This window comes from Mirounga leonina, unplaced genomic scaffold (genome assembly GCF_011800145.1).
Source record: "Mirounga leonina isolate KUSES-001 unplaced genomic scaffold, KU_Mleo_1.0 Mir_180, whole genome shotgun sequence".
In the NCBI taxonomy this organism is placed as follows: domain Eukaryota; kingdom Metazoa; phylum Chordata; class Mammalia; order Carnivora; family Phocidae; genus Mirounga; species Mirounga leonina.
In genome coordinates, this window is record NW_023270469.1 from 16,734,309 (window position 1) to 16,756,550 (window position 22,242).

The following is a 22,242-nucleotide window of genomic DNA, read 5'->3' on the forward strand; positions in this document are numbered from 1 at the left end:
TTCGGCTCAGGTCATGATCCCAGGGTCCTGGGATCGAGCCCCGCATCGGGCTCCCTGCTCGGCGGGAAGCCTGCTTCTCCCTCTCCCACTCCCCCTGCTTGTGTTCCCTCTCTCGCTGTCTCTCTCTGAAATAAATAAATAAAATCTTAAAAAAAAAATAAATCAAACCCTCATTTTTCTTTCTCTACTCCTGTTTTGTTTCCTTCGCAGAAAGCACCATCATTGATCATTTTTCTGCTTTTGTTTTCTATTTTCTTCCCTCGAAGAGTAGGTTCAAAAGGACCGGACCATGTTTTTATATGCCACCAGGGTCTAGTACCACAGCACTAGATAGCATCTAACAAATACCTGTTGAATGCTATCCCATTTGTGAGGCAAGCCCTATAGTAATATTCCCACTTATGCCCACAGTCACTAAAAAGTACCTAGAAAACTTTAAAACATCACAATGTGTTATTTTAAATTATTCTTTTCAGAAATGGTTATTTAAACATAAGATAATGGCTTCCAAACTTCTCTCAACAGTAAGAAAATTACAATAGTAACTGAAACAAAGGTTCACAAAATCATACTTACCCTTGCTAAGGGAGCTGCCCTTTGATATTTTCTAGTCCATGTCGTAAGACAGTATAACCATTTTTATGTGCTTTTTCTAAACTATTAAAGTGGAAAGACAATGATGAATGATGTGTACTGCTGCAAGGTTTTGGTTTTTCATTCATGATTTCAATGAATTAAATCAATACCACTAATTCGAAAATGCAAAATTAACATTAGGGGAAAGGTAATTCAATTACCTTACCAATTCAAAATTATCACATTCAAACTCTAGAATAACATTATAACCATATTCATTAAAAAAAAAAAGCAACCTACAGACACAGGATTTTCAGATTAGGAACCCCTTTCTAAGGAGGAACCCCAAAGTGATTTCAGATTGTAAAGAGAAGAATGAGAACTGGCGTAGGTCTTCCCATCTCATCTAATAGCAATTCTATTCCTCCTGACCTATAGGCCAAAAACCTTGGTGCCATTTTTTATTTCTCTCACTCCTCAAATCCAATGCATCATTAAATCCTATTGGCTCTACCATCAAAACATATCCAGGGGCGCCTCTTGGTTGGCTGGTTAAGGGATGAACTCTTGGTTTCAGCTCAGGGCATGATTTCAGGGTTGCAAGTTCAAATCCCACATCGTGCTCTGCTTAAGACTCTCTTGCCCTCTCCCCCTGCCATCCCCTCTCTCCCCCACCACCAGAATAAATAAATCTTGGGAAAAACAAAACAAAACACACATCCAAAATCTGATACTTCTCTGATCCTGGAGTCCCGGGATCGAGTCCCACATCGGGCTCCCTGCTCAGCAAGGAGTCTGCTTCTCCCTCTGACCCTCCTTTCTCTCATGCTCTCTGTCTCTCATTCTCTCTCTCAAATAAATAAAATCTTAAAAAAAAAAAAAAATTCAAAATCTGATACTTCTCACCACCTCTCACTGCCACCAGCCTGGTCCAAGTCACCACCACCTCTTGCCCAAATTACTACAACAGCCTCCTATAACTAGGCTCCTCAATTCTCCCTTTGCCCTCCTCCAGTCTCTTTTAAACCATGCAGAGAGTGGTACTATTAAATCATTAAGTCACATCATTACACTCCCCTGCTCCAGCGTGGGTTCCTAGCCTACACAAAGTCAAAACCCTTCCTAAAGCCTGCAGAATTATACTTGATCTGCCCTCACCTAATCATGCTCACCTCATCTACTACCATCCGGCCACTATGGCCTCCCTCACTTGGCCTCAAACAACACCAGACAAACTCCCACCTCAAGGCCTTCAAACTTGCTCCCTCTGACAGGAATGCTCTTCCTGCAGATATGGCTAGCATCTTTAACTTCCTTCTGGCCTTGACTCTAGTCATGTTCTTAATAAAACCAACTCTGGCCATCATACCTAAAATTTCAACCCCTTACCCTTACACCCTCATCCCATATACGTCTACAGTCCTCTTCGCTGCTTTATTTTTCTTCTTAGAACCTACCACTACCTAACATAGCATATATTACAGCTATTCACTCAGCTTACTGTCCACTCCCCATAGATTAATCTCCATGAAGGCATAAATACAGCATATCCACTGCTGTATCCTAAGCACCTAGAACAGTATGTGACACATAATAGACACTTGATAAATATTTGAATGAGCAAGTGAATGAACGAACAGGCTTGGAATGAACAAGAAAATAGGAACTGAGATGACAGAACACGTTAAGTAAGAAGAGCTTAGGTAAAGAGCTGCAGGTAAAGAGCTGTGGCTCAAGCTTCATGGGCAGCTCTGGCATACCTGTGATGTCTCTGGCTCTACCAACATGTGTGAACCAGGTTAGCAACCACTACTAAAGATTGAATGAAGGTCCACTACAAGTACTTAGTGTTCCTTCCAAGTTCATTATGTATTCTAAACCAATCAAGTAGAAATTCGGGGGAAATGAAACCACAAACGAAAAACATTATTACCTACCATTACAAACTATGCTTTAACAGGCTACAACCCACAACTTTAACTTACAATGAGGTACATATGCACCAAAGGACTAAGCTAAGGCTAGAATTCTGAAGTAATGCTATGTACACAAGAGAAATCAAGGGATCTACCTAAACCAGATTCTGCCACTCATCAACCGTACAACCAAAATCTCTGTGAACCTGTTTCTCATCCTGTTAACATAGGGATCACTACATCCAAATCAGATGTACCCTCAACTAGTAATTCAAGGATGAAATAATGGGAAAGTATTTTTAAAGTACCTTTTAAAAGCATAAAAGGCCATACCCCATTCAAATACAAGTTACTAAATTCTAAGATGTTAACTTACTGGCCATTAGGAAGATTTATTAAAAACATTGTCCTTGGGGTGCCTTGGTGGCTCAGTCGTTAAGCGTCTGCCTTTGGCTCAGGTCATGATCCCAGGGTCCTGGGATGGAGCCCTGCACCAGGCTCCCTGCTCAGCTGGAAGCCTGCTTCTGCCTCTCCCACTCCTCCTGCTTGTGTTCCCTCTCTCGATGTCTCTCTCTCTCTCTCTGTCAGATAAATAAAATCTTAAAAAAAAAAAAAAATGTCCTTTTGGGAACCTTTACATTTCAAAGCATTTTATAGATTTATGAATCAGAATGTAGAAAAAGTATTTTACTAGTATATTTGATTCACAGAAAGAACAGAAATTTCTTTTTCAGTTACAACAAGGTTATATTGTGCAGGAATTTCCAAAGAATTCACCACAAGATTTCATTACTCAAAATGATACACAAATAAAAAACATATATGTTAATATGTGTATATACATAAATACCTCAAAGCCTCAGGGACTGGGGTGGGTGGACTGTCAAGGAGCAAGAGGGAAGTTTTTAGGGTGATGGAAATACTCTGTCTTAATTGGGAGTGTGATGACATGGATGAACACATTTGTCAAAACTCATCAACTGTACATTTTAAATGGGCACAATTTTTTGTATGTAAAGTACACCTCAATACGTTTGTTTAGACAAAAGTCTATCCTGTTTCCTTAAATTAAAAAAAAAAAAATCACTCGGTTACACCACGGCCTCAAGAACTTGCATAATGAGATCTAATGCAACAGGTTTGAAGATTTAACAAGGAAGATGAGTCAATGACCTGAAAAGTTAACTCATGACCTTCTGGGCTCAAGGTCAATTCCAATTAATAGAAAATAAAGGCAGCATAATCAGGGGGTAAAAAAAAATCTCAGTTTCTTCTCAAGAAAACCAGAAATGAATTACTTCAGAGAGCGCGGTGGAAAGAGCACAGATTCAGAGCCCTTCAAACCTAGATTGGAAGGGTTATAGGCTGTTAAGCGTGTGACCTTGAGAATCCTCAGTCCCTGAGGCTGTTTCCCTTTCTGTAAAATGGGGATAATGATGGCTTAAGAGTTTGGCCTAGCGTACAGTTAAGTACCCAATATATGAAATGCAATTCATGACATTATTGAAGACTCCGGAATTTAGTGCTGGTTAGAAATGCATGCAGAACAGGCCCCTCAGTTTCCGTCTAGGGGAGTTGTGGTCCCTTTCGTACGCCTTATCGCCCTCAGCCAGGCTTCATTTCCCTCTTACACACACCCTGCAACTTTTCCGGTCCGGACCACCCCTCACCCGTGCAGCTCGCAGGGGCCGACCACCTCCCGGGCCCCACCTCGTTAAGGAAACGGGTAATATCGTAGACTCGCCCGTGCATCACCAGCCATATCTCTTTCATGGAGTTGCGCTTCGCCACCTCCTCCAGTCGATAATATGTGACGGAGGTCTCGGCCCCTTGCCCTTTCCCATCGCTGTCGCTTGCTTCCACAGTCGCCATTGGGCCTGAAATAGCTCTTCTCTACCGCTATCCCGGGTTCCGAGGTTAACTTCCTCGAGGTAGACCTTGTGCTCAACCCTCCCCGGCTTCCGTAACTAAGGCCCCTACGGCCGTCGGAGGGATCCTGGCAACAGCCAATCACGCTCCCGAATAGTTCCTGGTTCGCTTTTCTTCTCACCAATGAAACAACGGACTCAGTTTCAAGTCCCGCCCACCTCTCGCCCGATCCTTGGAGCGTAGGCCTGGTTCGAGGTCCAACTAACCAATCAGGATCGTCTATCCCTCCAATCTCGCCAACCAGGTACCGTGATTTTGGAAAGACGCCTAATGGAGACGTGTTGACAGGTGTTACGCAAGAGAGGTTTCCCCTTCACTGAGTGAAGCGACCTGCGGAGCCCTGGAAGATGGGGCCGAGTCTCTTTTTTCCCGTTTCCCTTCCCTTCGCCATGACCTCTCCACGCGAAGCTTCTTTTCCCCCACCTCCTGAGCGGCCTGTATTCCAGCCCGGGTTTACATCTTTTTGCAACCTTCGGGCTGTGACGGGACGAATCACGACTGCCTCATTTTCCTCACCAGTAAAATGGGCGAGATAACTTTGTTTGGTCTATTAAATGAGAGAGTGTATCTGCACAGCGCTTGGCACATAGTAATCAAGGCACGAACGACAGCGGTGCTAAAAAAAAAAAAAAGCGGGGGCGGGGCGGTGCCGTAATTCGCCTAAGGCCATGGACAGGTACTTTCTCAAGTCTCTGCCACTACTGAGAATCTGATTTTGTTACACGTCAATTATATCCTGAAGTTGGGAAAGGGGAATCGGATTTTTAAATTTGGTGATCAGAACATAGTATGCTGTTTTCGTTTCTATGTGTTCTAAAATAAAATTCACCTCAACTATTCCCAGCTAGAGATCCCAGCATTTTGGAATTCCAAGCTTGGCTGATGTGCAGTGTTGTAAGCTCCTCATTTTTAACTGCCATTACAACTGACAGATTGACATGTAATGTCCTTTTCATCCTGTCACTCTCCCAGACTCTCCACAATCCATCCCCAACCCCTTTTACTAATATTTTCCACCATTCCTTTTATAAGACTTGTGTACCAGCCACTGACTCCTAAACCTGCTGGTAATAAAACCACTTCTGCGATCATACCAGGTGCACCGACCCTCTTCCTTCCAGTGCCTACTCATTTTCAAGCTCCTCCTGAAATTCTTTTTCACAAACTCCCCTGACATTCCAGCCTCCAGTGGTCCCATCTCCTACAGCACCAAAGCATATTACTATTTCAGGAAACCCCCTGTATCTGTAAATCTTAACTTCCCATATCTTACCTCCCAAATGAGACTGAAATTATGAGAGAAATTCCATATGATTCTTAGGATAGTCCACAAACTAGATTCAAATACTTATGCTCATTTACTGAACATTTACTGTGTCACAAGTACTGTGATAGGCTCTGTGATTGAAAAGTAACATAAAAAATAGGCGTTCTGAGGGCACCTCAGTCGGTTAAGAATCTGCCTTCAGCTCAGGTCATGATCCCAGGGTCCCTGCTCAGGGGGGACCCTGCTTCCCCCTCTCCTGCCCCTCCCCCTGCTTGTGCTCTGTCTCTCTCTCTCAAATAAATAAAATCTTAAAAAAAAAAAAGAAAGCCTTCTCAAAAACATTTACATATATATATGAATTTAAATTCTAGAAATAGAGATTTGTTCCAAATGTAATGGGACACAGCTCTGAACACATATTTGTTAAATGAATAATTCACACTTAACCCCAGTGTGCATGTGTCATCTGAGGAGGCTGTTTTAAAAATACAGATTCTGGGGTGTCTGGGGGGCTCCGTCAGTTAAGCGGCTGCCTTTGGCTCAGGTCATGATCCCAGGGTCCTGGGTGGGGGGTGGGGGGGAGTGCTTCTCTCTCTCCCTCTGCCCCTCCCTACTGCCTGTGCTCTCTCTCAAATAAATAAATAAAAATCTTTAAAAATACAGATTCCTTCTTGTCCAAACAGGGGAGTCTCCTCCTCACCTTGAATCCTGGCTTGCCTTATTAGTTACTCTGACCAATTGATTGTGGCAGAAGTGATGTGCAAGTTATGAAGTTCAGACTTCAAGAGGCCTTGACGTTTCCATCTTCACCACGTAGGAACGCTACCCCGACAGAGATCAAGATGCTGTGAAGAAGCCTGGGATTAAAGATCAGCCATTTAAACTCTCAGCTGAGCCCACCCCTTCATCAACTTGTCAGCTGAGTGTGAACACTGAGTGAGCCCACGCTTACTCAGCAGAACTGCCCAGTCAACACACAGAATTGTGAGAAATAATAAAACATTGTTTTAACACAGTTAAAAAAAAAAATGCAGATTCCCAGCCCCACCTCCAGAGGTTTAGGCCCAGTGGGTCTGGATATAAAACCAGAAACGAATATTTTTAGCATGTATTTGTGATGACTGATGCAAGTGATTTGTGGATAACTTTGGGAAACCCTGAACTTTTTCTGAAGCATATATGTCTTTATCTCTCATACAATAAATTAGTAAAATTACACAGCATTTCCTTTACTATTTCCACCTTTAAGAAACTGAGTCCAATAGTGTTTTTAAAAACCCTAAGATGGTAGTATAGGAGAACTCAACAAAGGGAAGGGTTAAAGAAATATATTTGGAGTACCATAATACCAAAAGCAGGTTTTCTGAGACTGGGAAGAGAAAAGTGGTTTGGGATTCCTCCAGTTAAGAGTAACAGGAAACCCACAAGTTTCCTGAAAGGGACAGAGGGAGGGGAGTGGTAGAGGTAAGAGGACTCAGAGGGGAAGGGCTACATAATGTAGGCAGGGAGATCAGACCTTCTGTGCCAGGGCTCCCACCTAGCAGACTACTTGAGACCCAGTGCAGACACTGTCAGCTCTACAAAAGATCTTTTGGGAAGTGAGCAATGTGGCCTGAAGGCTAGAGGGCCCTTCCCGAATGTTCTGAACTATGTAAAACCCCTGGGAAGGAGGGGAACTGCTCCCATAAATGACTAAGACTGAATTTGTCATCATCCTGGCAAGTGGAATTAGGATCACATTAAAGTGTTTTTTAAATTAATATTTAAATTCCTTTTTGAGAATTTCAAACAGATACATTGAAAGAATAATACAATGAACTCCCATATACTTTTAACTTAGATTTACTGTGAATGTCTTTTCATATTTGATTTCTTCCATATATATTTATTATTGCTGTTGTTGTGAATAATGTTAGACCATTTCAGAACAAGTGGTAGACATCATGACTCTATACCTCCAAATAATTATGTATCTCCTAAGAATGAGAACAGACTCTAACATAACCCCAGTATGATTTTCAAATTCAAGGAATTTAACATTCATACAAATCCAGGATCATGCATTGCATTTACTTATGTCTCCTTAGTCTCCTTGAATCAGGTACATTTTTCAGTCTTCATTCTACTTTTAAGACTTTACATTGTTTAGGGGCGCCTGGGTGGCTCAATCAGTTAAACATCTGCCTTCGGCTCGGGTCATGATCTCAGGGTCCTGGGATGGAGCCCCATATCGGGCTCCCTGCTTGGCGGGAAGCCTGCTTCTCCCTCTCCTCCCTGCTCCTGCTCTCTTGCTATCTCTGTCTCTATCCCAAATAAATAAATAAAATCTTTAAAAAAAAAGAAGACATTTATATTGTTTAAAAGCATGACCTCAGATTGAATTTTTTTTAAAGATTTTATTTATTTATTTGACAGAGGGAGAGAAAGAGAGCGAGACGGAAAGAGAGAGAGAGCACAAGCAGGGGGAGCGGCAGGTAGAGGGAGAGGGAGAAGCAGACTCCCCGCTAAGCAAGGAGCCCAATGTGGGGCTCGATCCCAGAACCCTGGGATCATGACCTAAACCAAAGGCAGATGCTTAACCGACTGAGCCACCCAGGTGCCCCTTCAGATTGAATTTGATTCAGAAAAAGATTGTAGCCTAAATGTACTGATAATTAAATTCATATTCACAATTACTATGCGTTAGCCAGAAAGTCTAGCTTGGAATCCCCATCCCTGCCACTCACAAGCTTGGTTAATATTAGGTAGCTTACTTGATCTCTTTTTTTTCCAAGTGGATACCCAACTGGACCAACACCATTTGATGAAAACATAATTCCCCAATGAATTATATTCATGTCTTTCTTGAAAATGAATTACCCATATCAATGTGGGTCTTTCTCTGAACTTTCTATTCCGTTCCAGTGATTTGTCTGTTCTAAGGCCGTTACCACACTGTCTTGATTACTACAGTTTTGTAGTAAGGCTTAAAGTCAGGTAATGTAAATCCTTCAGCTTTGCTCTTATTTTTCAAAATTGTTTCTGCTATTTTAGATCTTTTGTATTTCCAAATAAATTTTAAAATTATCTTGTTGAACCAAATAACCAAAGTTAACATCAGTGATAAATCATATTGGTAGCATGGTATGTGATGAGGAGAGCACTTCATCACTATGTAGTCTTCCCAAAAACCCATAATCCCAGTGGAAGCATGAGAAAAACATTAGGCAAACCCAAACTGAGAGGCATTCTACAAAATGCCTGACCAATATTCCTCAAAACTGTCAAACTTATTAAAAACAAAATTAGGAAACAGTTAGAAACTGTCACAGACCCAAGTGGACTAAAGACGTAAGACAACTAAATGCAAAGAAATATCCTGGACTGGATCCTACAACAACAACAAAAAAGGGACATTAGGGAAAAAACAGTGAAATCCAGATAAAGTAATGGTAAGGTGCCAGTGTTGATTTCTTAGTTTTGACAAAGGTACTACAGTAAATATAAGATGTTAATGTTATGGGAAGCTGGGTGAGGGGTATATAAGAACTCTCTGTACTATTTTTGCAACTTTTCTGTAAATCTAAAATTATCCCAGAATAAAAAAGGTAATTTTAAAATCAGCCAGTTAATTTCTAAAAAAGAGCTTATAGATTAATTCATAGAGAATAAACATCTTAACAACCTTGACTCTCATAATCCACAAATATGGTATACTGCTCATTTATTTGAATCTTATTTTAATTTGTAGTTTTCAGCATAAAGGTCCTTTGCATTTTTGTTAAGTTTATTCCTAAATATTTTATGATTTTTATGCTATTATAAATGGAGTTATTTCAGTTTTCACTTGTTTGCAGCTATAATAGAGAAATATAATGGATTTTGTACATTGACTTAAGTATCCTATGACCTTGCTAAATTCACTTAGAGTTCTGGTGGTTGTTTTGTATATTTCTTAGAATAACCTATATAGCAATCATGTCATCTGCTAATAGAGACAATTTACTTCCTCCTTTCCAATCTGTGTGCTTTTTCTTTTTTTCTTGCCTTACTTCACTGGCTGGGACTTCTAGTACAACATTAAATAAAAACGGTGAAATGAGCATCCTTGCCTTGTTTCCAAACTTAGGAGGAAAGCATTCAGGTTTTCATGATTAAATATGATGTTGTCAGGACGCTTGGGTGGCTCAGTCGGGTAAGCATCTGCCTTCGGCTGGGGTCATGATCCCAGGATCCTGGGATCGAGCCCCGCATTGGGCTCCCTGTTCAGCAGAGAGCCTGCTTCTCCCTTTCCCTCTGCCTGCTGCTCTGCCTACTTGTGCTCTCTCTCGCTGACAAATAAGTAAATAAAATATTTAATGAATACATAAAGAAATAAATAAATAAGACGTTGTCTGTAGATTTTTCAGCTGATGCCCTTCATCAGATACAAGGCAGAATTCCCCCATATTCCTAGTTTCCTTTTTTTAATCATAAAAGGATACTGAATCCTGTCAAATATTTTTTCTGTATCCTTTGAGATGACCATTTGATTTTTTTTCCTTTATTATGTTAAGATGGTGAATTATTTTGAATGGTTTTCAAAAACTTAACCATCTTTGCATTCCTGGAATAAACTCCAGTTGGTTATGATGTAGCCTTTTTTATATATTGTTGGATTTAAATTGCTAGTGTTTTTTAAAGATCTTTGCATCTATATTCATGAGGAATATTGGCTGTAATTGTCTATTCTTGAATGCCTTTGATAGTTTTTTCCAAGCTTTTTGATAAATATTTACTGAGTAACTACAGCTAAGTACTGTGTCAACATGAGTATTAAACAAAACTCAGCACAGTGCCTGCCACAGACAGTCCTCAGTAAATGCTGGATATTTTGGAGTTATTACTTCTAGATGCTATAAATGAGACCCACCTCCTAAAGAAACTTACTAAGAGGAAGATGGCACCTACCATATATAACTTTTTTAATTTTTTTAGGTAGTCTCCATGCCCAATGTGAGGTTTGAACTCATAACCCTGAGATCAAGAGTTGCATGTTCTACCGACTGAGCCAGCCAGGCATCCCACCATATAAAACATTTTTTACATTACCATTTTACTTTTGCTGTTTTTATGTATTAGAAAATCTCCCCCTGAGCTGTCCAGGAGCATGCTCTGAAATTTGTCTCAGCTACAGTGGGATCAGCGTGTGAGAATCTGCTCCAGGGAAGTCGTTATTTACCTTGCAACCTCACTCTACTGTTTTTGTATAAATAGCGGAATTGGAACAGGAAACAGTCAAGGAAAACACTGTGCATGCTCCATGAGAATAGAGTAAGAAATAAGGATTCTGTCTCATTTTTTGCAGACATCAAACACACCTCCTGTGTTCTCACACCTTTTTGCAGGGGGAGGGGCCCCCTTTCCTGTTCCAGGAACGGAATACAATGAGGTAGCCCTCAAACCTGCTCTTGCCCTTCTCAGGGTATTATGTCCCCTGGCAACCTATTCTCTTTCCCTGCCAGAAGGAAGACAAACTCTTAAAGCCATCATAGTCCAACACTCTCCTTCCCTTCCTAGGGCCAAGCCCAGGTCATCCAGTGTCAGGGAAGCTTCAGGAAGTTGATGCAAAGTGAGAAGCCCAAATTCTCCAGGGTATGGCCTCATGGAGGGTTTGGTTGCAAGCATCCTACAGTTGTTCCAACCCTCAGGTCAGCCAGACCTCCCTGGCCTGTTGGGTGGATTCTTCTGGAGCTTCCCCCAAGACTATCCTGTTCAGTCTTATGCCAGTGGGGCCCAACCTCCAACAGCCCAGCCCAGTTTCTTTTCTTTTTTTTAATTTTATTTATTTATTTGACAGAGAGAGTGAGTGAGCACACAGGGAGCAGCAGAGGGAGAGAGAGAAGTAGGCTTTCCACTGAGCAGGGAGCCTGATGCAGGGCTCGATCCCAGGACCCTGGGATTGTGACCTGAGCAGAAAGCAGATGCTTAACTAACTGAGCCACCCAGGCAGCCCCCCAGCCCAGTTTCATTTCCAGAAATGAAAGAAAGTATCACTGTGTAAATAGCTATTAATGAGGATGGTTTCTACCCTGGGTTGGTTTTCCTGGCTTCAGAACACCCACTTTTTTTTTCCTTCTGATGTTTGTTAGCTTACTCTTAACAGGTAAACACATACACATGTTCCAAAAAGAAAATATATGTGTGTATAAATATATATGTATGCCCCTTTATATATATATATATATGTATATTTATTATTATTATTATTATTTTTGGTGGGCAGCAAAGCAAAATTTACTGAGTGATAGTAAAAAGCTCCCGATGAGGGAGGGGACCTGAGAGGTTGCCCATGTGTCCCTTTATATTTATGTGTATATAAATATAAGCAAATTACCCTTCATATGGGATGTATTGATTTACACACCCTCCCACAAGGTGTCAGGGTGCCTGCTTTATAAAGTCCTACCAATAGTGTGTGACCAATAGACCATATAAAACAAAACAGAGTCCTGGGCGGGGCGCCTGGGTGGCTCAGATGGTTAAGCGTATGCCTTCGGCTCAGGTCATGATCCCAAGGTCCTGGGATCGAGTCCCACATCGGGCTCCCTGCTCCTTGGGAGCCTGCTTCTCCCTCTGCCTCTCTCTCTCTCTCTGTCTCTCATGAATAAATAAATAAAATCTTTAAAAAAAAAAAAAAAAACAGAGTCCTAAAATGCATTCAAGAATAGAAGATGTGTAAAAAAAAAAAAGAGAGAGAGAAGGGTGGTGTCTGGCTGGCTCAGTCAGTGGAGCATATGACTCTTGATCTTGGGGTCTTGAGTTGGAGCCCCATGTTGGGTGTAAAGATTACTTTAAAAAAAGAGTAGAAGACGTGGTAAAAATATTATCTCAAATCACTGAGGAAAAGGAGGCCTTTTACAGTGTAAATAAAATCGTAAAAAAAAAAAACAACTAAAAACTTCTGTGCTGCAAACAATACCATTAAAGACTGAAGAGACAGCGGTGGCTCAGTCGTTAAGCGTCTGCCTTCGGCTCGGGTCATGATCCCAGGGTCCTGGGATCGAGCCCCGCATCGGGCTCCCTGCTTGGCAGGAAGCCTGCTTCTCCCTCTCCCACTCCCCCTGCTTATGTTCCTGCTCTTGCTATGTCTCTCTCAAATAAACAAAATCTTAAAAAAAAAAAAAAAAAGATTGAAGAGACAAGCCACAGACTGGTAGAAAATATATGCAAATCACATATCTGATAAAGGATTTGTATCCAGAATACATAAAGAACTTTTACAATCAACAATAAAAAGACAACCCAATTTAAAAATGCACAAAGGATCTGAGTAGATATTTCACCAAAGAAGCTCTACAAATAGCTAATAAGCATATGAAAGGATTCTCAACATCACTCTTAGGGAAATGCAACTCAAAACCATGATGAGATTCTACTTCATACTCGCTAGGATGGCCATAGTGAAAAAAGACAAACAAAACAAGTGAGTATTCTGAGAACCTGGAACACTCCTACACTGCTAGGGTGAATGTAAAATGGAGCATCCACTGTAGAAAACAGTTTGCAGCTCCTCACCAAGTTACACATAGAGTTACCATAGGATTTAGCAATTCCACTCCTAGGTATATACCCAAGAAAAATAAAAACTATGTGTCCACACGACAACTTGCTTACAAATGTTTATAGCAGCACTATTCATAACAGCCAAAAAGTGGAAACAACCCAAATGTCCATCAACTGATGAATGGATAAGGAAAGTATAGTGTGTCCTTACAATGGGTTCTTATTCAGCAGTAAAACATGCTGAAACACGGATGTACCTTGAAGACATCATGCTAAGTGAAAGAAGCCAATCAAAAAAGACCGCATGATTTAATTTATGTGAAATCTCCAGAAGAGGCATGTTTAGAGACACAGAAAGTAGATTTAGTGGTTGCACAGGGATGAGAGGGTTGGGGGACTGGGGATCACTGCCAACAGGGTAGGGGGTAAAAATGTTCTAAAATTAGTTTGCATGGTGGTTACACATCCCTGTGCCTGTACTAAAAGATACTGAATTGTACATTTTCAGTAGGTGAATTACATAGTCAGTTATATCTCAATAAAGCTATGGGTGGAAAAAACAGACAAAACTTAGATACAATGTTAGAAGTCTGGATTAGTGGTTGAAAAAGGGCAGGGAGGGGCGCCTCGGTGGCTCAGTTGGTTAAGCAACTGCCTTCGGCTCAGGTCATGATCCTGGAGTCCTGGGATCGAGTCCCACATCAGGCTCCCTGCTCAGCAGGGAGTCTGCTTCTCCCTCTGACCCTCCTCCCTCTCATGCTCTCTGTTTCTCATTCTCTCTCTCGCAAATAAATAAAATCTTAAAAAAAGAAAAGAAAAGAAAAAGGGCAGGAAGAGGGGAAAGGAGAAATATTTTTTAAAAACATATAAAAGCTGTAATAATCCCCAAATGTGGAGCCAATGAAAGAATGCATATAAAAAGATGTTCAAATGTTGAAGTTTTTTACAATGTAAGTGGTTCTTTTTGATAAAGATAATCTAGTACATAGACTGGATGATGTCACTGTTTTTACTTCAATCTACTGGACAAAAGGCCACTTTGAAAAATCATGTTTCCATAAACACAATTTCCTTTAGTCTAGTTTTGCCCTAGGAATTCTCCAATTGTCTTTGGTCAAGGCCTTTATCCGATCTGTTGAAGATGAATAGCAAGGCACAGAAAGCTCCTTGGTGATTAGATTAATTGCTATATATTTTTGAAATCAGCTTTATTAACAGTCATCCACACATAATTAAGCAGAAATTTTCTCATGGGTGAGGTTGGAGAAGTAAACAATGGCTATAGATTAAGTGATAAATTTTTAAGTTTATTTATTTAGGTAAGTAATCTCTATACCCAATGTGGGGCCTGAACTCACAACCCCGAGATCAAGAGTCACATGCTCTTCCAACTGAGCCAGCCAGGCACCCCAAATTGATAAATTAATAAATTCAGATCAGGGGTAGCAGAAGGGGCAATTTTTTTAAGTTTTTAAGGCCCTAATACATTCACATCGTTCAAAACTAAAAAAAAAAAAAAAAAAAAAGCTGGGGCACCTAGGTGGCTCAGTCGGTTAAGCATCTGCCTTCAGCTCAGGTCACGATCCCAGGGTCCTGGGATCGAGCCCCACATTGGTCTCCGTGCTCAATGAGGAGCCTGCTTCTCCCTTTCCTTCCTGCTTGTGCTCTCTCTCTCGCTATCTCTGTCTCTCTCAAATAAATAAATAAAATCAATTTTTAAAAAAGTAAACATCTCAATGAAGTCTCTTGCCCACCCTTTCTACCCACTTTCCATCCCCTTCCACTCACCCACCCCAGATAATCACTTAATATTTTTTGTGTATATCCTTCCTGAGTTTCTGTATGCAAATGCTAGTAAATATAAATATTTATGCCTAGCTTACTCACTTTTATGTAAAAAGTAGCATAGTTCTGTGTCTTGCTTTTTTTACTTAATGACACTTGGAAATGTTTAGATAGTAATACATAGAGAGCTTCCTCATTTGTTTTTACAGTTGGATAGTTTTCCATAGTTAATATTCATTGTTTGATATGAATGTTTCATAACTTAACTAGTCTCCTACTGGGAAATTTGGGTTTCCAGTCTTTTGAAATTACAAACAATGCTATATTAATAACCTTGGTCTTACATCATTTTACATACGTAAAAGAAATGGGACTTCCAGGTCAAAAGCATACACATTTGTAGGGTTAGCAATGGTAGCGATTTTTATTTTCACTGGTGATGCATGTAAATGACAGCTTCCTCACAGCCCCACAGAGCGTGTTACCAAAGTTTTTGAATTATACCAATGTGACATTTAAAAAATGCTATCACGGGGCACTTGGGTGGCTCAGTCGGTTAAGCATCTGCCTTCGGCTCAGGTCATGATCCCCACATCGGGCTCCCTGCTCAGTGGGGAGCCCGCTTCTCCCACTCCCTCTCTGGGCACGCTCTCTCTCTCTCTCTCTCTCAAATAAATAAATAAATAAATAAATAAATAAATAAATAAATAAATCTTTAAAAAATGCTATCTATCACACTGTAGTTTTGATTTGTATTTCTCTTCTTATGGGTGAGGTTGAACATCTACACAGTTAAGATTCAGAAAGGAATTTATCAACTTTCTATCTAGATCAACTCCTGGAAAATAATCCTAATAGCCAAGAATTTCTTTTGAGTGGAGATGGTTTATTTTCCACATGCCAGGCATGAGCCTACCTTAGGGGATATTCCCTCTACCTGGAATGGTCATCTCTCATCCCGACTTCACAGATTTTCTCTCTCTCATCTCAAGTTAAATGTCACCCTCTTGGTGAAGTTTATGTCAGCCACCTCATCATAAGTGGCTACCCATTCTAATACATAATTCTGTTTTCCTTTTCTCCATAGAACTCATGGCTACACATATTTTTCTGATTTATTTGTTGGTTGATTTGTATGCCCACCATTGTAGTCCCAGTATCTTGGCACATAGTAGGTGTTTACTGTCTGTTGAATAGATAAATGCCCAATTTCTGGAATGAGGGAGAAGGGGTTAAGTTTCTAAACAGAGTTTTCTGAAACTGGAATGTGGGAAAGGAATTTGGCCTTGCCACTGGATTAAGAATGCCTACAGGCAGCCCCTAACCCTGAAACTTTATTCTTAAAGCATTTTAACTTCATACTAAGTTTGAGCCGTGGACGTGAGACCCACCCATGGTTAAGTTCAGGTTAGGTTTGGGACACTGGGACATTTTCTTTCATCCATAATCACTGGATCAAGGTCTATAAATCAAATAGTTAAGACACAAAACACAAACAAGGTCGTAATTTGTTTCTTCCTGCCCTCTGTTTTTCTTGGCATGGAAAAACTCCAGCTTTTCCTGACTGGGGATGGGTAATGACACTGGGGGGTGATTCATTTAAAGTGGCCTGAGTAACTGGCCTTTTATTTTTCTCATTCTTTCCCTTTATTGTCCCAACTCATGTAAGGAAGCACATTGAATAAAATAATTCTCCTGCTGATAAAGAACTTTCCCTTGACTCTTTGTTCACTTGCAGTTACATGTTCCCAGAATCAAAATCTTGGTTGTAGGGAGGCTGAAGTGGCTAAGGGTGGATGTGATGTGTATTTCTGGTAGAGAAGGAAGGTGAAGAGTCCTGGCTTATGGAAGCTCCTTCTTTTGCCTCCTTTTCTTAACAAAGTTGCCTATTTTATTAGGAAATTGTTCCAGTCCCCAGGGAACCTGGCAGAAGTTAGGTATGGCTGTGGGTAAGTCTGAGAACCTTAGTTCCCCATCTCTAAATTGGATGTCACAATATCAATACTTTCCTCTCAAATGAGTGCCTTTAATGTCAAACATTTCTAAGGCCAGAAGAGAGAAGAGGAACTGGTAACAACAAAAAATATCCAATTTAATAGTACACATAGATCATGATATTAAGAGAAATCACAGAGTATACTATGTTCATCTTTTACATTATACACTTCTATTTTATTTGAAATGGTTTTATATTTTTTAAATAAAAGATAAATTTTAAAATATGTATAGAAAAAAAACTGGACAATAAGAGGCCAAAAGGCTAACAACAGCTATCTCCGGGCGGAGGGCTTGGAGTGGATTTTTGTTCTCATCTTTATCCATCTCTACAACTTTTTAGTTCTTTTCACAGATTGTGTATACTTTTGTGATTAAAAATAAATAATAATAAAATGTTGTTATATTTAAGTTGGTTTGTGTGCCCCAACCTCCTGCACCTTTCTGTGGAAATGGAACAATTTATTTTCCAAGAGGTGGGCATAGAAGGACACAAGTGGGACTACGATCCGGGTCAGGGTGAGGCAGTGGAAAAATACCAGTGATGCCTCACCCTCAGCATGGTTCTGGTGAAGGCCACTATAAAGTCACCCCCTCCTTCGGTTTCTTTTAACCCCTCTCCACGTGAAATAATCCCAGATCCTCTCACCTGCTGTTGTAAATCTGTTGTAAATCTCGGAGCCTGCTCTTAGCGCACCACAGTCTCTGTGGATTCCCGAGGTAACCAGCTCCTCCGTGGGGGATGCATCTAGGAAGGGGAGAGTGAGAAGATGAATTTGTGGGTCTCTGATGTTCTAAATTGGTGGTTCTTGCTGACTTTTGAGAAGGGGCCTCAACAGACAGCATGCCTCCTCCCTACTCAGGCTCTGGGTCGGTTAGGGGTCTAGGTAGTCAGAAGACGGATTACCTTCTACTAGGGCTACATGTTAGGTTGGAGAATGTGACTCAGGGCGTGAGCCCAATAGGCTTCCTTGTATCCTAATTAAACAGACTTTCCTATCAATCCCAGGTAGCAGTGGACCAGGCTGCCCTCCCTGTGTGGAGTGAGACGAGAACCTGTGCTCCCTCCCAGGATCATGGTCCTAAAAGACCAGGGAGAGAAAGACACGACTCATGCCCAGTTTCTCCTGATGTTCTTCCTTCTCGAAGTGCAGAAGGAGAAAGGGGAAAAGAGGGGCCTAGGGCATGACCAATGATGGCCCTCTACAGAAAGGAAATATCTGGAGCGGGAAGAAAGCATTTTCCTCTCCAAAGGTTCTTACTATGTCTTGGATTATAGAACACTTTGAGGATATGAAGCAAGGTGCACATACGTGCCAGACTTTGATATTGGTTTATATCTGCCTGTCTTTCCCTTTCTTCTAGAACCCCCATTTTCCTCTAAGGACTGTTCCATCCTAATCTCCGCGAAGCCAGCCCGGCTGTCAATCAGTATGCCCCACCTCCCCGTGCTTACAGGTGAGGCATGTGATCCAATCTATCCAATCAGAGAAGCTCATTTCCCTGGCCCAGCTGTTTCAGGAACCTGCGCTTGAATTAAAGCAGGCAAACAGGGAAAGAGAACTAAGAGAGGGTAGGGGGAAGACCCCTTTTTTATTCAGAGAATACTAAACTGGAAAAAAGTAAAGCTTGAGGCTCTCCAGGGCTATTTTGTCTGCCTAGGTGAAAGAGTCTCAAGAATAGAGCCCAACAAAATGGAAAGGTGTCCTCAGGACATCGTTAAATCCTTGAATCTGGTCGTAAATGAAAAACCTAAACATAAACGAGCCACTTAATTTCCTTTTATCTTTCCCCCTCAAGCTACGTTTCTGTTCTTTGTAACTTACGCGCCCACATAGAACTTGGCCTCCACTTTCCAGGGGTGGTCAGACTCTGAAGCCCAAACCTCCACTGGAGTTCAGAGCCCTTTCTGTTAGTGGTGCCCCTTATAAATTTGAAAATTGATCAAGTATTCTAAAAGATTCAGATACATCTGATAACTGAATTTGCAGCAGTAGCACTTGCTTCTTCACGTTGGCACCATTTCTGCTTAGCAGCAACTCGGGAAACACACTGAAAGCACAAAGCTGGAGGGCCCAGAGCTTGAGAGAAAACAAGTAGCATGGGCGTGTTAGAATGCAGGAAATGCGACAGCGTCCTCTTTTTCTTTTTATATAATTCACCAGAGTTGCAGGTGGAAAGGAGAGAAGGAGAAACCCACCCAAACCAAAGAGGATGTGAGGGCCAGTTAACCTGCAAAAGGGCACTAGGAATTTGATACAGGGTGGTGTAGAAAAAGCTCTGGGATAATAAGAGCTTACATTTTATTAAGCATTTACTCTAGGCTAGAGGTTACACTAAATACTTTACATGTATTATAACCACTCTAGGTGGCGGGTGCTATCTTTATTCCCATTTTGCAGATGGTAACACTGAGACTGAGAGGAATTAGGCACTCACAAGAGAGCCCCCCAGCTTCACGGCTTGTGGAGCCAGATTCCGGATCAGGGAAGTCTGAATCCCGCACTTCCTAACCACCATGTCCCTCCTGTTTAGCGAAGGACCTGGGTTAGAATAAAACTTCTCACACTTGCTGGTTGAGTGACTTTGAGTAAAATCAGCTTCTCTGAGTTTGTTGCCTCACCTGAGAAATTCAGATACTGTATTACATAACTTAATCTCTTTCAACTCCAACATTTCAAAAAAATTTTCAAAAGTTTCAGGAATTAAAAAAAAATCCCCAACTCCAACTCTGCAAATGAAGATTTGTATTGCTGGCCTGTGCTTTTCCCCTCAAGACCATATAGATTTGTTTTCCCATGGATTTAGGATCAAAGGGCTCCTTCGGGTTATGTATTCCTTTGAAATGAATTCAAAGGCATGCATTTTCCAAGTGCAGGGGGGATCTGGAAAGCCTTCATCCTAGCTGAGTGAATCAGCATCCAGGGAGCACAGGTGACAAGACCTAACCCATCCCTTCACTGTCTGATAAGCCCAAAGGTCACAGCTCTGAACTTGACCCCACTTCTCCTTCTTCCTGCCCCTTTTGTGGGTTTTCTGATAAGGTGCCCTAAGTCAGCTGTGACACTGTTTTCTCTCTCTGCAAACATAGTCCCCAGGGCGTGCACTCTGCCTGTGAGCTCCCCAGCTGCTTCCAGCTCTCCCTTTGCCCACAGCCCTTTAATTGCTGCATTCCAACAAATTAGCCATGTGACAGAAGATTATTTTTAACTTCAATAGAGCAGCTCCCTCTCTTTTAATATATCATGCTTGGCCCACATTCCCTCGGTGAAAAGGGCACCATCGGCTACTTCTGAGAACTTTTAATTACTCCAATTGTTTGCAAACCTCTTAGAAGCTTAGGAAAAAAAAATACATTTCTTTCTCCTTTCCCAGTTTTCCCATTTCTTATTTAATGGGAGCTGAGGCTGAGTCCAACCTGGGGACTTACCAGCTTCAACAGGTCTCCCCAAATCCCCTCCAGCCCCCTCCCACCTGTTCTCCACAGGACTTTTTTTTAAAGTGCAAATCCACTGGGAGGATGAACGGTGGGCAAGTTCCAGAGTGACAGGGACTCTCCTCCCCCAATGCCACAGAGAGCCCGGAAGATAGCAGGAATGGAGGTAGGGCTGGTGACCCCGGGAAGACTGAGTGCTCAGCACCTCCTAGATCTTGGGATCCTCCAAGGGGGTCCTGATGATTGAGCTTGAGCTTGAGTCTGAGCCTTCCAATTTTGAGTAAACCACACAGAACAATAAGCATCTCAGTGGCCATCACATGGACCAAAGGCCCATCTCCAGTTTTTCTGAATGTCCTAAGCCCCAGATATTTCTCTAATCTCAGGAAGCCAAGTGGGCTGTGTGGCCAAAAATGATTGGGATTATATTACCCACCTCCACTCAGAAAGGTAGAGATTGAGTTGCATTTAAGTTTGAGTCCCCCCGCCCCGCCGCAAATTGAGAAATGCGTAATTTCTTATATGTGAGTTTTGCAAAGTAGTTCAAACAGGTTCTATCAGTATGGGATCATTACAGCCATTTGCTATGCTATATGTATTTTGACACACAGTGAATTATAAAAAGATAGGTGTGTGTGTATGTGTGTGTGTGCGCGCGCAAGAGAGAGAGAAAGAGAGAGAGAGAGAGGGAGAGAGAATGGTGTAGTCGTGTGTTGTAAAAGGAAAGAAAAAGCGTCCCAGGCAGTGGGAATAGCATATATGTTAGCTGTTGGGTGGGCAAAAGCATTGTGTTTGGGGAATTAAAAAAAGGCCAGTGTGACTGGAATCTACAGAGAGTAACACATTATGCTCCCAGAGCCCAGTCCTCTCAAGTTTTTAAAATTGAGGTATATTTTACATAAAATAAAACACTAACATTTTAGTGTATAGGTCAGTGAGTTTTGACAACTACAAACGCTGCTACCCAAATCAATATTCAGATTTTCCGTATCTTCAGAAAGTTCCCTGGTGCCCCTATCCAGTCAATGCCCCCAACCTCAGGCGGCTGTGGTTTTGATTTCTATCACCATAGGTTCAGCTTGTTTGTCCTTGACTTATCATCATATAAATGGGATCATACAGTATGTACTTTTTGTGTCTGTACTTCGTTCTACAATACGTCATCTGTATTGTCCCAACAGTTCCAATCTCTATGGCGTTTTTCTGTTGGATTTGCAGGAATTTGTGAGTTTGAGCCCCATGTTGGGTATAGAGCTTACTTAAAAAATATATATTTAAGGGCGCCTGGGTGGCTCAGTTGGTTAAGTGACTGCCTTCGGCTCAGGTCGTGATCCTGGAGTCCCAGGATCGAGTCCCGCATCGGGCTCCCTGCTCAGCAGGGAGTCTGCTTCTCCCTCTGACCCTCCGCCCTCTCATGTTCTCTGTCTCTCATTCTCTCTCTCGCAAATAAATAAAATCTTAAAAAAAAAAAAATTTTTTTTTAAAGAAAAAAATATATATTAAAAAAAAAAAAAAAACAGAATAAAATCCTTTCCCTCATGGAGCTTCCATTCTAGTGACAGGGTGGAAGAAAAAAATAAACAAATAAAAAATGTATCTGTATAGTGTGCTATCATTAATGTAAAATGGAAGAATAAAAGCTGGGGAAGAAAACATAAATGTATTCTTTTATTTCTATTTATTTAATTTTTAATTTTTTAATTTTTAATTTAATTTTATATTTTTAAAGATTTTATTTATTTATTTGTCAGAGAGAGAGAGAGTGCGCACAAGCAGGGGGAAGGGCAGAGGGAGACGCAGACTCCTCGCTGAGC

The 22,242-nt window shown here is 41.3% G+C and overlaps 2 protein-coding genes across 4 annotated transcripts in view; both read right to left on the reverse strand.

Moving 5' to 3' along the window:
- LOC118023622 (cytochrome b5 type B) overlaps positions 1–4,712 on the reverse strand; it is a 38,227-nt gene extending 33,515 nt beyond the window's left edge. Inside the window, exon 1 of the mRNA XM_035024886.1 lies at positions 4,203–4,712. Within this exon, the coding sequence (XP_034880777.1) occupies positions 4,203–4,364 (162 nt within the window). The 5' untranslated portion in view covers positions 4,365–4,712. The remainder of the gene's footprint in view (positions 1–4,202) is intronic.
- The window catches only part of NIP7 (nucleolar pre-rRNA processing protein NIP7), a 94,384-nt gene that overhangs the window by 15,587 nt on the left and 56,555 nt on the right, over positions 1–22,242 (reverse strand). Inside the window, exons 5-6 of one of the 3 annotated variants that reach the window (XR_004682859.1) lie at positions 17,642–17,740; positions 6,389–6,533 (exon numbers count right to left, since the gene is read on the reverse strand). Coding sequence is in view for 1 of the 3 variants with exons in the window: in XM_035024885.1 (XP_034880776.1) it covers positions 17,681–17,740 (60 nt within the window). In the remaining 2 variants the exon portion in view is untranslated. Of the gene's footprint in view, positions 1–6,388; positions 6,546–17,641; positions 17,741–22,242 lie in introns of all 3 variants that reach the window. The other 2 variants (XR_004682860.1, XM_035024885.1) reach the window with 2 other exon arrangements.